The 18,412-nt window shown below is 34.2% G+C and overlaps 1 protein-coding gene across 12 annotated transcripts in view; it reads right to left on the reverse strand.

Moving 5' to 3' along the window:
- MYO9A (myosin IXA) overlaps positions 1-18,412 on the reverse strand; it is a 346,819-nt gene that overhangs the window by 159,196 nt on the left and 169,211 nt on the right. For 11 of the 12 annotated variants that reach the window (XM_073877314.1, XM_025883650.2, XM_073877315.1 and 8 more), the window contains 2 exons: positions 14,022-14,217; positions 2,812-2,931 (listed from right to left, as the gene is read on the reverse strand). In XM_073877314.1, the coding sequence (XP_073733415.1) occupies positions 2,812-2,931; positions 14,022-14,217 (316 nt within the window). The remainder of the gene's footprint in view (positions 1-2,811; positions 2,932-14,021; positions 14,218-18,412) is intronic. The other variant, XM_025883655.2, reaches the window with a different exon arrangement.

Here is an 18,412-nt window from a genome sequence, read left to right on the forward strand (position 1 = left end):
ATATTTTGCTAATAGTTAGACTGTGAAAAATACACTGTAGCAACACTAAGCTCACGTCATGATCCCAGGGTCCTGAGATCAAGCCCCACATCAGGCTCCCTGCTCGGCGGGAAGCCTGCTTCTCCCTCTCCCACTCCCCCTGTTTGTGTTCCCTCTCTCACTGTGTTTCTCTCTGTCAAATAAATAAAATCTTAAAAAAAAAAAAAAGAAATTTTGCCTGAAAGTTGGGTTTTGTTGGGGGAGGGGGTTTGGTTTGATTGGGGGGGCAATATTTTAATATGATTTTTGGGTATCTTTGTCTCCACTGCTTTAATAAGTCAGGTGTTAATCATATCATTATCCCCTTGTATTTAATGTGCCATATTTTCTCTTAGCTGCTTTCAAGACTTTCTCTTTATCTTTGACATTTGGCAAATAATGTGCCTAATAATGGTTTTCTTTTTTATTTATTCTACTTGGAAGTCACTAAACTTCTTGGATCTCTAAGTCAGTTGTTGTTTTTTTTTTTTAACCAAACATGAAATGTTTTTGCCACTATTGCTTCAAATATTTCCCTATCTCTTTCTCTCTCCCTCTACTTATGGGACTAAGATAGCAAGACTTCAGCTTTTCTCCCACGGAGCTATGGAGCCCTCTGTCAAAAAAGCAGCAAATTTCAAATCTCACCTATTGCAGTTGTAGCTTTCAAAGGTCATCTCCTATTTGGTTTGCATTGCTTTGTTGACCAGCTTCCCTTAGTACTCACAGCTGTCATCCAGGTATGGTTGGCAGAATTTATACTCTAACATGGGGTTTTAGCCCTCTGGCAGCTTACTCATCAGTTCCAGGATTTTCCTCCTAAATTCCAAGCTGTTTTGCCAATCTTTAACTTTGTTCTCTGATACCTCAAGTCAGTATGGTTGTAGTCTGCTGTCTCTGGGGCTATGAGAGTTGGGGAGCACCTTGTTTAAAAAGCCACAGATTCACAATTCTTATCCACTACTTAACTTACTTCAAAGAATAAACTCTCCTCTGGTTCCTGCTTCTTTTTGGTCTTTCAGTGTTTTTTTTGTGTTTGTGGTTTTTTGTGTGTTTTTTGTTTTGTCTTTTTCCAGTGCTTTCAAATCATTTTGTTATTTTTAAATTTTCTCCAGGTTTTATCATTGTTACCTGTGGAAGGGTTCATTCACCTTGCCAATTATTCATTACCTAAAGCTGGTAGTCCCCTGTTTTTTTAAAAACTGTCTCCTAGACTTGAATTTGTAATTTTATATATTATAAAATTTTAATTACTGGTAGTACTATAATAGAAAATGGAATAAACTACTTAAAATAATGGAAAAGCTCCAACTTCCATAAATTTGCATGTACATATAAATATATAATTTCCTCATGCAGCCTGTGCTGTATGTGGTGCCCTCCCATTCTGAACCCTTATCTACTAAGCTGGAATGCACTGAGGGTCATGAAAATCAACAAAACAAACTACTTGCAACTATTTAAAAGTTGAAAACAATTAATTTAAACTCCCAAAAAAGATTTGTAGGCTGTTTTAAATAATGTTCCATGGATTAAAAGATTTAGAAAAGGATAGGTAATTGAAATGAAGACTTATTGTACACCTTTTAGAAACAAGAGTAATAATTAATAGTAACACTTAAGGATGGTCTTTTTAAAATGAAATACTTACCGTTGTTCTTTCTAAAATGAGAAAACATTTTTAATAGTATTTTTCAAAATGCATTACACATTTTCTTATACCAAAACAGCCAAAGAAGAACTGAAGAACCCACGACATTGCTTTTAGAAATTCTACTTACATTCTCCTTTCACTGATAACTGGATTCTAAAATTTCGTGAAATTTCAATCACAAACTGAAATTAACAAAGTAAATCTGTGGTGATTTGTAAAAAGCTCAGAATATGTAAGTAATTTGAGTCCATTATATGCAAATTGCTGAGTTAGGCTTTGAGTATTCTACAGGATCTCTTTATTCTCACTATAGCAACAGCCAAATAACTATAATCCCACAATAGGCAAAAGAATCCATTTTCATTCAGAATGAGTATAACAAATAGAAAGGAGGAAATGGAGACCAAGGGCATCTTTTCACACCAATTTTATAAAAAAAAAAAAGAAAAAATAGAAAAAGAATATCCACCATGATTCTCATTCTTCCTTAAGCCAAAACATTAATGTGGTGACTTTGCTCTAAACCAGACCCAGAAAGGTCTGATAGAACTGCAATCAAACAAAATGGATCAAATAATGATACACAAAAGCAACACTGCTGATGTTGAAATTCAAGCATAAGCAAGCATAAAAATCAGCCAAAACAGAAAGGGGCAGAGGAAACTTTTGGCAGTATTGGGTATGGTAATTAACTAGACTGTGCTAATGATTTCGCAAGTGCATATATATGTCAAAACTTACCAAACTCTATGCTTTTTGCATGCAATTTTACCTCAATTAGGTTTCAATAAAGCTTTTTTAAAAAATTAGCAGGAAAAAAATCATTACTCATTTTTAACCATCATTCAGCTACTTTAAAGACAAAACTGAAAACCAATTCAGATTCTAAAACCAAGTATAATTAACAACTCAAGGATCACAGGCAAATACTCATCCAAATTCAAAGAGGTGTATCAACTTTTTCAAAAGAAAGAAGAAATAAAGTCTCAATCAATGGAAGTATCCTGAGACTGGTCAAAGGATTATGGAGGTCACATTGCCTATGCAATTTATGTCCCACCCTGGTGCAGAATGCTCCTGGTTTCCATTTCCAAACAGATATGTGATGACACAGAGTTTATCAGGATTTGCAGCCTTACTGTACTTCTCTTCCTTGCACCTCTGCAGAATCTCTAAGCTCCTCTGGTGGACTGGGTGTTGGAGAAAGCTAAAACTATCCATACTTTTCAAAACTGCACATGGCGCTGTATCATCATGTCCTTAGGAAGCAAAAGAAAAACAAAAAATGGAGAAAAGAAAAAGATATTATATAAGCCCAAACCAATAGAGAATCAAGGACAATGCTGCCAACTATCTTAAGAATATATAAAAATGTATCAAGTAATATGGGTTAAATGTGAATAAATTTTCTAAATTGATTTGAGGAAATTACACAAAAATAAAAGGAAAATATAAAAGTCTTTTTTAGGTATTCCAAGTATCCCTTTCAGTACTGAAAGTGTTGAGTTAATATTATACTAAAAAATTCTAATTTAAAATATATGGGAAATTTCAAAACAATTTATGTTTTTTTTAACAGACCCATTTTTATCAGGTCTGAAAAATAATTAGCATATAGTTGGCAACAATGCAAGGAACAATGATGGAACCTCAAAGAGAAATACGCCCAAAACAATTTGCCAAAAGTTAAATAATTCCCTCACAAATTTTGCAATTAACCACACTTGTAGGAACTCCAACAAGTGTGTCAATGTTTAAAGAGCAAGAAGAAAAGCACCACAGAGCAGGAAAACCCAGCAGCACTTTGGTATTTATAAATCTGAAAAGAAAGTTGGAAAATGTACCTCACCACCACTTAGTCAAGTGAGACAGAATCAACTACTTGTTGGAAAGGGAAGAGAGCATGTTCAAGTAAGGACCAGAGCCCCAAATTAGTGCTACTGAAACAGTGAGTCACTCTAACAATAGAGGGGATTGGGGGGAGTACCATTAATATTAGCAACAGATGGATTTAAGAGAGAATAGGCATCTCCAGGTTGGGGTGGGGAGGGTGTTGACTATCATTTACTCAAAGAACATCTCTAGAGTTAGGACATTTAGTTCAAATTGGTGTAGGTTTGCCTTTTAAAAAACAAAAGGGAACAGTTTAACAATAGATAGAGACAAAGTAAGCAAGAGAATGAATAAAGTTTCATTAGTGCATATTTACTGTATAATTAGGAATGAGATACTATCTATGAACAGTTCTCAATGCAGAATCATTTAAAAAGTTAAATAGAGGCAGAGTAGTTCAAGGAGGTTTGCAAAGCAGAGTTTAACTATAATTATAAATAGCAGGTTTTTAAAAATAAAATAGATTTGAAAATTATTTTCATATCCAATATTGAAAAAGTAAATTAATAAAACACTATCTCATTCATCCAAGGTGGAGAGCCCATAGCTGCAAATGTTCAATGTTTCAAAAAGAGACAAATATCAAGTTACCCATCATTTCTTAGTTGAAGAATACCTCAGTGAAAATATTCTATGCCCATTATCAATAATTCTCCCCACCACTTTTGATAGGCTGCTTGAAGAAAGAACGCTTAGGCTCAGACTAGCCTACTTAGTTAGTTGGTGGTGCTGGAAGGTAGATATCAGTTGAGGGGGACCATTTGAGGGGAAAAAAAAAAATGCCTGTAAAGTTCTATTTATACTCTAACCAAACTGTAATTTTAAAAAGTTATCACTAGACTTTCAGGCTATCTTGATAATCTGCCAGTTAGAAATAATTTTAAGGAGATTATGGTATTAAAGTGTTTTATGTAAAAGTTCAGGATATTAAATATACTAAATTAGTAAGCAGTTTGAAGAAATCACTTGACATTACTACAGCCACTGCACTCTTTTATCTAACAAACTGTGGCAATGATGTCTGGATATGGGTAATTTTGTATTTGTGACTGTTTTATGTCTCACCATCACACCTATCTTTTTTTTAACTTCTTTCATTCTGCTTTCTACGCCTTCTTTTAACTCTTTATTATTTTAGACTAAAATATTATTTCCAAACCTTAAGTTGATCTTCCTCTCATTTGCTTAACAATGCCCTGTTAAGGTGGTAAGGTTTCCTAGGATGGTTTATAAGTACATTTTCAGGGACAGTTATTGTCCAAGGAGTCTCATAACTCTTAAAACATGTTTATGTAGTGTTGGTTTATGCTAGTTCCTGGTCTAGTTTTGTTAATTTCTTACCTTGAGATTATGCACCAAAATACAACATAAATTCAGACCCCATATGTATGCATGGTAAACATATGGGACACTGATTTTTTTAAAGGCAGTTTAAGAAAAACCTTATCTAAGGCCTAACACAGATTGCTAAGGTCCTTTTTATTTCTCTGCTCAAGGCCAATGGACAGAATTTTTCAATCATCTTTTCAGTGACAGAAAAGTCCAAGCTCTTTGAAGATACTACACCACATAACGGAACTCAATCCTAGTTGATCATTCAAACCTGAAGCCAGGTCTCTGATCCTAAAGCAGTTTCTGTAATGCCAGCTTCCAGGCCTCAGGGCCATTAAAGGTATACCTCAAACACAGTAACCCACCAATCTCAAGTATAAATTTGATGAGCTTAAAAAATATTTACATCCATGTAATCCTCAGTCAAGATATAGAACATTTCCATTATCTCAGCAAGTTATTTCATCCCCTTCCTATCAATACCACCCTTGCCTTTGCAGAAGCAATCAAGTTATGATTTCTATCACTATATATTATTTTGCCTGTTCTTAAACTAAATGAAAGCATGCACTATGTATCCTTTCATGTCTGGCTTTTTTGCTCAGTATTTTTTTGTGACTCATATGATACTCATTATGAGAATCAGTAATTTGTTCTTTTTTACTGCAGAGTAATGTTACATGGTAGGAATGTATCACAACTTAGTTATCTTTTCTTCCACTGATAGATTTGTGGGTGTTTCCAACTGGGGGCTATTAAGAATAGACACTATGAACATTCTTTTTTTGTGTTTTATGTATAATAGTTCCATTGAAATATAAACCATATACTATACAATTCACCTATTAAAGTGTACAATTCAATGGTTTTTAATGTAATTCCCAAAGCCAATTTTAGAATACCTTCAATATACCCAAAAGAAACCCTATCCTTTTTTAATTATCCTTTCCCTCATCATCTCCCAGCTTGCCTACCCCAGGCCTAGGCAAACACTAATCTACATGCTACCTCTACAGATTTGCCTATTCTAGACATTTCATAAATGCAATCATACGTTTGTTATTTGTGATACATGCTTAATGTGGCCTTTTGTGTGATTTCTTTCAGTTAACAAAATGCTTTCAAGGTTCACCCATGCTGTAGCACGTACTAATACTTCATTCCTTTATATGGCAAAATTACATTCCACTGTATGAGTATACCACATTTTGCTTATCCACTCAATAGCTGAGGGACATTTAGGTTGTTTCCACCTTTTGGCTTTCAGGAATAATGTTACTAGGAACACTGTGTACAAGTTTTTGTTCGAACACACGTTTTCGATTCTTTTGGGCATCCACTGAAGAGCAGGGGCTGTTTCACCAAGTGGCTACATGTCCACCAGTAGCATACGAGGCTTCCAGTTTCTCCACATCTTAACCAACATCTATTATTACCTGTCTTTTTTATCACAGCCATCCTAGTAGATGTGAAGTGGTATCCACTGTGGTTTCCATATGCATTTCCCTGATAACAAAGGGTGTTGAACATCTCTTCACGTGTTTAACTATGCATTTTTTTAAATGTCTTTTAAGAACCTTTGCCCATTTTTTGACTGGGTTATTAGTTTTTTATTATTGAGTTGTAAGAGTTCTGTATATATTCTACATACCAATTCTTGATCATGATTTACAAACATTTTCTCTTATTCCATAAATTGTCATTTCACTTAATATTGTCCTTTGGGGACAACATTCATCCATTTCTCCTTTGGTTGCTTATGCTGTAGGTGTCCTATTGAAGAATCCATTGCCTAATATAAAATGGAAAGTGTCAGTCCTCCAACTTTGTTCTTACATTTTTGGATCCCTTTACCTATCAACTTTAGAATTAGCTTGTCAATTTCTGCATAAAGGTAGCTGAGGTTTTGACAAGGACTATGTTGAATCTGTAGGTCAAGTACTAACATCTTAAGCCTTCCAATGCATGAACATAGGGTATCTTTCCATTTATTTAGGTATTTTTCAAGTTTTTTTCAACAGTGTTTTACAGCTTTCTGTGAACAAGTCTTGCACTTCTTTTGCTAAATTAATAAATATTTTACATTTGTTGGTGCTCTTGGAGCACTAACTTAATTTTGTTTTCATGTTGTTCACTGCTAGTATGTAAAAATACAACTAATTTTGCATACTCATCTTGTATTCTGCAACCCTGATGACCTCATTTACTACCTCTAATAGATTTTTGTCTGGGTTCCTTAGGATATTCTATACATAATATGTCACCTGCAAACAAAATGGTTTCTTCTTTTCCAATACAGATGTCTTTTCTTTTTGTTGCCTAATTGCTCTTACCAGAACTTCCAGGAATGTTAAAAAGGCGAAAGCAATGACACTGGGGAGGGTATGTGCTATGGTGAGTGCTGTGAATTGTGTAAGACTGTTGAATCACAGAACTGTTCTGAAACAAATAATACATTATATGTTAAAAAAAAAAAAAAAGAAGATAATAGGAAGGGAAAAATGAAGGGGGGGAATCGGAGGGGAAGACAAACCATGAGAGATTATGGACTCTGAGAAACAAACTGAGGGTTCTGGAGGGGAGGGGGTGAGGGGATGGGGTAGCCTGGTGATGGGTATTAAAGAGGGCACGTACTGAATGGAGCACTGGATGTTATATGCAAACAATGAATCATGGAACACTACATCAAAAACTAATGATGTATGTATGGTGATTAACATAATAAAATTACATTTAAAAAAAAGGCAAAAGCAGACACCCTTATCTTGTTTCTGATCTTGGGGGAAAAGCATTTGTTGTTCACCATCAAGTATGATGTAAGCTTTTGGTTTTTCACAGATCCTCTTTCTAGAATGAGGAAGTCCCCTTCTATTACCAGTTTGTTCATTGTTTTTATAATTAAAAAATTGAAAAGGTGTTAGCTTTCATTAAGTGATTTTCTTTATGAGGTGATCATGTGATTTTTTTTATTACAGTGATTTGACTTTTTTTAAGTTAAAACAATCTTCATTCCTGGGTAAATTCTACTAGATTGTATACATAATTCTTTTTACATATTGCTGGATTTGGTTTGCTAGTAATTTGTTGAGGGTTTTTGTTGGGGGTTATTGGTTTGTAGTTTTCATTTTTGTGATGTCTTGTCTGATATCCAGGTAATATAGGCCTCACAGAATGAGAATTAAAGTATTCCCTTATCTTAATTCTTTGGAAGAGTTTATAAAGTTTTCATTTTAATTCTTCTTTAAGTTTTTGATAGGATTCATCCGTGAATTCACTGTTCCTTGGCTTTGCTTTGTGGAAGCTTTTTTTTTTGTTACTAATTCAGTCTCTTTTGTTACAGGCCTATTCACATTTTCTATTTCTTCTGGAGTCAGTGTTGGTTGTTTGCATCTTTCTAGGAATTTGTCCATTTCAACTAGCTTCTAATTTGTTGCCATACAAGTATTATAATCCTTTTTATTTCAATCAGATCAGTAGCAACATCCCCCATTCATTCCAAAAACTAGTAATTTGAGTCTTCTCCTTTTCTTGATCAGTCTACCTCAAGGTTTATCAATTTCATTTATTTTTTCAAAGAACCTACCTTTGGTTTTATTTGTTTTCTTTATTGACTTCTATTCTCTATTTCAGATCCACTCTTTACTAAATCCTTCCTATTCCTTGCTTTGGGTTTATTTTGCTCTTTTTCTTTTTTTCTTAAAGTCTTAAGGTAACGCATTAGGTTATTGATTTGAGATCTTTCTTCTTTTTTAATAGAGCTATTTGAAGCTATAAATTTCCCTCTAAGCATTGTTTCAGCTGCATCCCATTAAGTTTTGGTCAGTATATTTTCTTCCATTCATCTCAAAACTGTTTTCTAATTTCCCTTGTGATTTCTTCCTTGATCTGCTGGTAAAGAAAAAGTGTGCTGTTGGGGCACCTGTTGCTCAGTCGGTTAAAGCATCTGCTTTCAGCTCAGGTTATAATCCCAGGGCCCAGGGCCCTCCCCGCTCCCCTTACTTGTACTCTATCTCTGTGTCAAATTAATAAAATCTTTTTTAAAAAACAGTGTGTTGTTGAGTTTCCATATATGTCTTATTATGTATTATTTTTGTTCCTCTATTCTTTCATTACTTTCTTCTCTTGTATTAAACAGATGTTTTCCAGTATATCTTACTTTTTTGTCATTTACGCTACCATATTATTTTTTAGCTATTTCCTTAACAAATGCCAAGGGAATTATAATTTGCATATTACAATCAAGTCTGGATTTAAAATTAACTTAATTCCAACAGTATATAAAAATGTTTCTCTTAAATAGCTCCATTCTCTTCCTCTTCCTTTATGCTGTTACTGTCATACAAATTACACCCTTAAAATGTCATGCCTATCAACGGAGATTTATAATTATTGCTTTGTATGGTTGTCTTTTAAATCAAATTGGAGATAAAAGGTTACAAAATGTAAAAAAATATATTCATACTATATTTTATACTAGCTGCCTTTAATGGCGCTCTATTATTTCATGTGCTTTCAAGTTACTATCTAGTTTCCTTTCATTTCAGCCAGAAGAACTCACTGAAGTATTTCTTGTGGGGCAGATCTGATAGTAATACTAGCTCAGGATTTGTTTATCCACAAATGTCTTAATTTCATCATCACTCTGGAGAGTTTTGCTGAATACAGAATTATTTATTTTAATTTAAATTCAATTAATTAACATATAGTATTATTTCAGAGGCAGAGTTCAGTGATTCATCAGTCTTATATAATACCCAGTTCTCATTACATCATGTGCCTTCCTTAATGTCCATCAACCAGTTACCCAACCAGCCCACCACCTCCCCTCTAGCAACCTGTTTCCTATGATCTCTTCTGGTTTGTCTCCCTCTCTGATTTTGTCTTGTTTCATTCTTCCCTCCCTTCCCCTATGATCCTCTGTTTTGTTTCTTAAATTCCACATATGAGTGAGATCAAATAATAATTGTCTTTCTCTGATTGACTTATTTCGCTTAGCATAATACCCTCTAGTTCATCCACATTGTTGCAAATGGCAAGATTTCAATTTTTTGATGGTTGAGTAGTATTCCATTGCATATATATACCACATCTTTATCCATTCATCTGTCAATGGGCATCTGGGCTCTTTCCATAATTTGGCTATTGTGGACATTGCTGCTATAAACATTGGTTTATATCTGAAGGTGCCCCTTCAGATCACTACATTTGTATCTTTGGGGTAAATACCTTGTAGTGCAATTGCTGGGTCATAGGATAACTCTATTTTCAACTTTTTGAGAAACCTCCACATTGTTTTCCAGAGTGGGTTAACCAGCTTGCATTCCCACCAACAGTGTAAGAGGGTTCCCCTTTCTCCATGTCCTTGACAACATCTGTCATTTCCTGACTTGTTGATTTCAGCCATTCTGACTGGTGTGAGTTGGTATCTCATTGATGTTTTGATTTGTGAATACAGAATTCTTGATTGACTTTCTCTTTTTTCTTTCAGCACTTTGAATATGTCAAGTAGTGCCCTTTAGCCTCAACGGTTCCTGATGATGAATCAACTGTCAATCTTGCTGAGGACACTTTGTACATGAATTACTTCTCTCCTGATACTTTCAATATTTTCTATATCAGGACAATTTAATTATGATGTATCTAAGTTTGGATCACTTGTACATTGTTGAACTTCTTGGGTATATAGTCTTCTCATCAAATTTGAAGAGTTTTTGGCCATTATTTCTTGAAATATTCTTATTACCCCTTTCTCTGTCCTAAACTGCCAGAAATTGGGGTACTTTATTGTGTCCCACAGGTCTAAATGCTCTGTTCATTCTTATTCATTCTTTTTTCTTTCTGTTCCTTAGAATGGATAATCTCAACTGATCTGTAGTCAAGTTCACTGATTCTGGCCTCTGCCTGTTCAAATCTGTTGCTGAACTCTTCTAGTGAATTTCTCATGCATATATAAATTAATATTCTGTATTTGGTGAGACATTGTTCTCATACTTTCCTTTAGTTCTTCAGATATGGTTGTCTTTGGACATATTCAAAATAGCTTAAGGACTTTAATAAATCCAAGGTCTGGCTCTCCTCAGCAATACTTTCTATTGATTCCTTTTTTCACATATACAGGTCATATTTTTTTTGCATGTTTCATAATTTTGTGTAGAACACCAGATATTTTAAAAAATTTAAAATGGCAACTCTCGAAATCAGATTCTCCCTTCTTCCCAGGATTTGCTGTTTCACATAATTGTTGCTACTGTTTAGGACTTTCCTGAACTAATTCTGTAAAGTCTGTTTGCTGACCAGACAAATCATTGCTATTTCTCGTTCTACATCCCAGCCAGGCCAATATGTAGCTTCACTCACACTGCCTACTTATATAATTCCACTAAGAACACTGCATGGTTTCCTGATCACCATAATACGCAATTATAACAAATTTATTCTTAAATAGTTAAATTCAATTTTTATTTAAAAGCCTTAAATGGCATTGTGTCCCTCAATCTTGAAGTCTATAAAAAAACAGTCAAATAGATTTTAATTTGATATTATTTGCGCTTGGATGGCTTGATGAAGAAAAAGAATGTCAGGGAAGTCTATAAGAAAATCCAGTATTTTTTAGTTTACTGTCAGGGTATTTATTAGCAATTTAGCTATGAGACACAAAAATTTTTTTATAAAGATACTCTCAAAGGAAGTGAAGATATATTGTACATCTGCGGTCTACACCTTCTTTCTTCCCTAAAGTATTATCTTTGAACTCTTATTCTAATTCAAAATCTGAACTTGATTACCTTCTGCCTTCCATATATCCCACTTCTACTTAAATAATCTCTAACTCCTATAGTTCATTTTCATTTTGTCTGCATACTATTTATGGTCATTTTAAAAGTTCTGAATCTACTATTTATCCATTTTCAGTTACTCTGTTAGTCTTCATTTTACAATGCTACAATGTTCTAATTTTATGGCACCCTTTTATCCTAAATCCATATAGAAAGAGCAAAAATGCTCAATACTGGCAGTGACAGTAATATACTGCCATACAATTATTTCCTGTAACAAATCTGCTCAGTGCCTCAATATACAAATGAACTATAGTTTTTCTTTTTCTTGATAAAAAGTGAAATTTAAAAAGTTGATCCACTGAGACTTCTGGGTTGTTGGTAATATTCTACTTCTTAATCTAGGTGGTAGTTTCATGGTGTTTTCACTTTATGATAATTAACTGAGCTTTACCTTTTGGGGGGCACACTTTTCTGTATGCATGTTATAACCCAAAATAAAAGAGTATTCAAAAAGTTTATTATATGGATGCTCTGTGCTGGCCAGAAAGAAAAAATTAGACTACAAAACAAGAAGAATCCAGAAATGATCAAAGTAGAAATAATACAGTATCATTTTGTTGATCATTAATAACATTGTGTATCTTTGTACCAACTGATAATAATAAACACACAACCAGCTTTCACAAATAATATTTTAAATGTCAAAGGAACACAAAAACAATGTGATCTTTACAGAAAGCAATATTTTCAATAGTAAGTACAAGAAAAGTTTCTTCTCAGAGTCAGTTACATCTTAGCAGGGTACTTATCAATTTTTAAAATTTTCAAAATTGGTAAATCCATTGTAATAAATAATAATGTATCTTAAATTAAAGGAAAAAACTTTTCCTTAAAGCTTTTTACAGAGAGCCTCTTAGAAATAATTTTGTAAAAAGTAAAGCAGGTTTAAGATATTCCTTTTAGGGCGCCTGTGTGGCTCAGATGGTTAAGCGTCTGCCTTCGGCTCAGGTCATGATCCCAGGGTCCTGGGATCGAGTCCCGCATCAGGCTCCCTGCTCCTTGGGAGCCTGCTTCTCCCTCTGCTTCTCTCTCTCTCTCTCTCCCTCTTTCTCTCCCTCTGTCTCTCATGAATAAATAAATAAAATCTTTTAAAAAAAAAAGATATTCCTTTTATTTTCCAAAAACCTGTATTTCTCCCTATCTACAAAGGCCAGTTTGTATATATTATAATATGAAAAACAGAAGCTAAGTTCAATTAGCTTTTCCCTCTCATTTTAGAAATACAATCTCCCAAATACATGTATTCATTTGAAATATGTAAAAGCTGAACTTAAAAGTTGTACTGCTAGTGCACATGCCGAAATGCCATGTAAGTAAATCTGGGAGTCCTGAAAGTACAGATGTGTCCTAGCGTACTTCTACTGAAGCTTCTCTGGGCAGAACACTTTATTTTAAATGGCTACATATATATTAGTAAATCCTCACTATGCAGCAATTATCTGTCTAAGGCCAGAGCTACAGCAAGCAACGGTGTGGTTTCCATTAGGTGACAAGTGCTTATGAAGATAAGATGCCTTCCTGCAGATTGTGAACTACAGTATTTCATGATTTAAGGGGAAGAGACACAAAAAAAGTATCCTGCTCCATTTGTTTCTAAATTTCAAAGTAAAATCCAATGAACTGAATTAAGGGTAGGAAAAAAAATTAACATTCACAAACAGATACATGTATTATTATCTGGCCTTACCCCACAATTTTGAATTTTGAAAAAAAACTGCTAATAGTCACAAAATCAGTCAAGAGAAGAAATGACACTTGACTGATTACTGAAGTCAGGTTATCTCCACTAGACTGCCGTACCTCCATCCCAATTTTTCTATCTCCTGATTTATGCTTCCACATTAAAGTATGTTTCATCTGCATAAAAACTATTACATAAGAAAATAAAGAAAGATATCAATGTTTAATTCTATATAAGTAAATGGTAAAGTATCATTTTGTTTAAAAATTTTACCAATGTCTTACTGTCTATGAAATATCAGGTGCTTCCCATACATTACTCCTCTCATTATTTATTAATAAAAACGTACCAACACACTGTGCTCGCTTCGGCAGCACATACACTAAAAAAAAAAAAAAAAAAAATGTACCAACACATAAATACATACAAACACCATATATTCACTTAACTCAATCATATAAAGTACACTGGAACTAATCAGATCTGAAAATGATGTTAGGATATAGTAAGGAAACAGAAGAGAACAAAATTATGTCTCTACTCCTTAAGAGAGGTAAAAAACTAAAAGACGAAGTATGGTAGAATACTAATATCTACTGCTTACCAGTTTTTCTCTGAATGTGTCTTTTCCCAGCTTCCCTGAAAGCAACCATGGCTCTGAAAAAAGCTCTGAGAACTGCCCATCGGAAAACAGCTACGGGATCAATTCCAATCATCCCAGAGATAAATGCATTCTTGCTACTTCTCAGAAGAGCTACAATGTCAGGGCGCATGTGATCTGTATTTTTTTCCCGGAAATCCTACATGAAAAAAGTACCAGTGTTATTTTTGAAAAAATTATTGAACCAAGAAGATAATGGGTGACATGTTTGAAAAGTGGCTTAACAAGGACTACAGAAGTGATTTCTGTTCTAGGTAGCTAACTGGACCAGATAACTTTTATAAAGTCCCAGCCAACCCAAAACTATTGAATTCTGTAATACATTTAAATGACAGTAAATGTTCCACAATTTTATTGCAACTTGTTAAAAAGAGAGCCTCTCTGAAGCCTCCGAAGAGCCTCTCTGGTCACATAAAATGACCAGACAGTTGAATAACAGAAAGGAGCCAGACAGGAGAAAACAAGGAACAGTGTTCCAAACAAAGAGAACACAACACCTACAACCTATAGGTGGTAGGACAAGTTAGGAGACAAGCAGTAAGACCAGGGGCTGGAACATTCTGGGCAAGGGTGAGAGTGGTGGAAGATTTGGCAAATAAATAGACTATGCAAGCCTGAGTTAGGAGTTTGTAGATTTTATTCAAGTATAAAGGAAAGCCAATGGAAGCTAAATGATGTTTTATAAATACCATGGATGCCGCAGAGGGAATGAATTTATTGAAAGAATGGAGAAAGGGAGACTAACTATTGCAATATTCCAAATAAAAGGTGAAGGTGACCTAGAATACGTTGGTGGTAACAGCATAAAGGGAAAATAATTATTATATTTGGGATACGTTTTGGAAGTAAGGCAAAGAATTTGCTGGTATATTAGAGCATGGTGAGAAAATGAGGGAATAAGGTTAACACCTACATTTTGGGTTTAAGGAACTAGGTAGAGGTACCATATTGATATGGAGAAATCCAGAGAAAAGAGAAGGTTTATGGATAGGAAATGAGATCAAGAGATCAGTTTTGTGCAAGTGAAGTCTGAGATGGTGAGGATATCGATAGCAGCAAGTAACATTTATTGAAAGGTTAATATGCGTGTGGCACTCTTCTAAGCATTTTACATGTGTTATCTCATTTAAGCTCATTTCATCCACCTAATAATTGCTTGAGACAGATAATAATTATTATCATTATTCCTATTTTATACTTGAAGAAACTCAGTCACAGAGAGATTAACTATCTTGGCCCCTATCACACAGTAAGTAGAAAAGGGGTTCAAAGACAGCCACTCATCAGCACTATACTATATGCGCATACAGACATCAAGTAGGCAGATGAATATATGTGCCTATGAGTCCTACAGAGACTTCAGAAAATGTATGTATTACCTAAGGACTATAAATAGGCAGTACAAACCACCTGCCAATGGGGGATGGCGGGGATATAACAGAAGAAATGGGTTAAAATATCCCACAGAAAGAGGAGGAGAACAAAAAGTTTACACTTGTGGAAGAAGGTTCCAGACTGATATGTATAGTCTAGGCATTAGGCCGTAACCACACCCAGATAAAAGGATTAAAGCTTGGTAAGTAAATCACTCAGAGTTGGTGCAACTTCACAGAACAGCTCTAACTCAGAATTCTATGAGGAGCATGCCTAGTATGATGTTTTCCAGAAGGCAGTTTGTAGTCCTTTAGGGGTTTCCTTTCCTACTCTTTGTTCTCCTAAGAACAGGGGAAAAGGAGAAACAAGCCAGAAATCTTGGTCCTTGGCTTGTCCCTAAACACCCTTTCAGCAAAAGTATGTATTATAAAAGTTAGTAAAACTGATTAAAAATTTTCAAATCCAAATCACCACCACCACCATCAGCAGCTAATACCTACCAAGGGCAAACAAGATGTCAGGCACGAAGTTAAGCACTATACATAACTTATTCAATTCTAACAACTACTTAATAAAGCAGAATAATTACAAACCATACTTTACTGATAAGTAAACAGAAAGATAAAGAAGCTTGACAAAGATCAAACATAATAAGTACTACAGGAACTGAAACATATGTCTGTTCTATACTGAAGACCAGTCCATCCGATTAACAACTACACTGTACAAAGTAAAATTCTAAAATTCTTTCCCATGGTGAGTGTCAAATGTTGATGGAAACCTTTATTTTCCAAATGTAATGTCTCATCTGTCTTCATAGTTCCATATTTCTAAGTACATTTCATAAACTAATCCTATCTAATTCTTTTTAAAAATTTTCTCTTGGTTTCTATTAACAATACATTTTGTGATTTACTACTTACCCTATTGCTGGTTCCATATTTGAAATTCTTACGGTTTGCTCTTACGTACTCCTACAATTTTCACTCAATCATCTGACATCAGGGGATCGCAACCATAGTAATGGCTTTAACCACTATCTATATGATGAAGCCCAATCTGTATTTCCAGCTCAGACCTTTCTTGTTATGTCTGAGATCCATTTATACATCTTAAAGGTATCTCAAACTTGAAAGAGAATGCATAAGACTAGTATTACTTAAATGTTTTGAAGCATTTGCCAGTGAAACCATACAGGCATGGAATTGCCTCTGTGGGGAAATTTAAACTGCTGATTCAAATTATTTAACAGAAATAGGAGTCTCAGGTTTTCCTATATTTCTGGTGTCAGTTTTGATATGTAAGTTTTTCATGGAATTCTCCATTTTATTTATGTTGTCAAATTTATTGGCAAATATGTTCAGACCCTTTTTAATATCTGTTGAGTATGTAGTTTTCTGATATCTGTATTTTTAAAATCTTTTTTCTATTATAGATTATTTTCTATTACCTTTTATTATTTCTGTTATCTTTTCAAAGAACCAATTTTTGACTTTGTTAATTTCTCTATTGCATGTCTGCTTTCTACTGCATTAATTTCTAGTCTTCCCTTTATTATTTCCCTCTAATTGGGGCGGGGGGTTAATCTGCTGTTCTTTTTTCAGTTTCTTGAAATGGAACCTTAGATAATTCCTTTCAACCACTTTTCCTAATATATGCATTTAAAATTATAAATTATTGCTTTAAATGCACCCTACCAATTGCTACAGATTCTGCAAATTTTAATATGTTGTATTTTCATTAATGCTCAGTTTAAAATTAGCATTGTAGGGGCACCTAGGTGACTTAGTCAGTTAAGCATCTGCCTTCGGCTCAGGTCATGATCCCAGCGTCCTGGGATCAAGCCCCTCGTTGGGGTCCCCGCCCAGTGGGGAGTCTGCTTCTCCCTCTCCTCCCCGCTGGTGCTCACTCTCGCTATCTCTGTCTCTGTCTCTCTCTCTCTCAAATAAATAAATAAAATCTTTAAATATAAAAAAATAAGTAGTAAAATTAGCATTGTAATTGTGATTTCTTCTTTGGCTCATGGGTTTCATAGAAGAATTGTGTTTAAACACTCAAAGACTGTCTAGCTATCCTTATGATATGCCAAGTAGGTCAGTTTTTAATAATCCTGTTCAAATTTTTAGTTTTTACTGACTTTGTGTCTTACTCTGTTAGTTACTAAGAGATATGTATTAAAAGCTACAACTAGATGGATTTTTCTAGTTCACTTTTGTCCTCCCTTTGGGCTTTATATATTGAATCAAACATTAAGTACATACAACTTTTGAGGATTGTGTCTTCCTATCAAACTGGCCCCTTTTATTGGTATGAAATGTGCCTCTTCATCTTTAGTAATACTTCTTGCCTTAAAGTCTACCTTGTCTGATAATAATTCCTTTTAGTTAGGGTTTGGGTGGTATACATTTTTGCATCCTTCTACTTTCCATATATATTTTTTCTATATATATTTTTTCCATTAATTTACTTTCAACCTATCTAAGGATGATCAATCACAGGCATGAGTGTATATATTATATGATTCCATTCACCTGAAATATTGTAATAACAAGTAACTCTAAGGACAAAAAATGAGGATAGTGGTTATTTCTAAATGGGGGAGAATGAGTAGGGAAGGGGCATGACAGAAATTTGTACACTTCAGATTTATGCACCGCACTGTATGATTTTATAGCTCGTTTTCTTGTTTTTGTTTTAAACTGCATTTTAAAATCTTTTTTTAAAATTGAGATATAACATATAATGTATAAGGTATACAATGTGTTGATTTGATACATTTATATACTGCAATATGACTACTACTATAGCATTAGCTAATACCTCCATCAGGTCATAGAACTATCATTTCTTTTCTGTGGTAAGAACATCTAAAATCTGGTCTCTTAAGAACTTTGAAGACAATGTTATTATCACAATGTTAATTATAATCTCAATGCTGTGCATTAGATCTCCAGAACTTA

Source organism: Callorhinus ursinus, unplaced genomic scaffold (assembly GCF_003265705.2).
Source record: "Callorhinus ursinus isolate GAN/ISIS: 27379988/994484 unplaced genomic scaffold, GSC_fseal_2.0 scaffold25, whole genome shotgun sequence".
Lineage (NCBI taxonomy): Eukaryota > Metazoa > Chordata > Mammalia > Carnivora > Otariidae > Callorhinus > Callorhinus ursinus.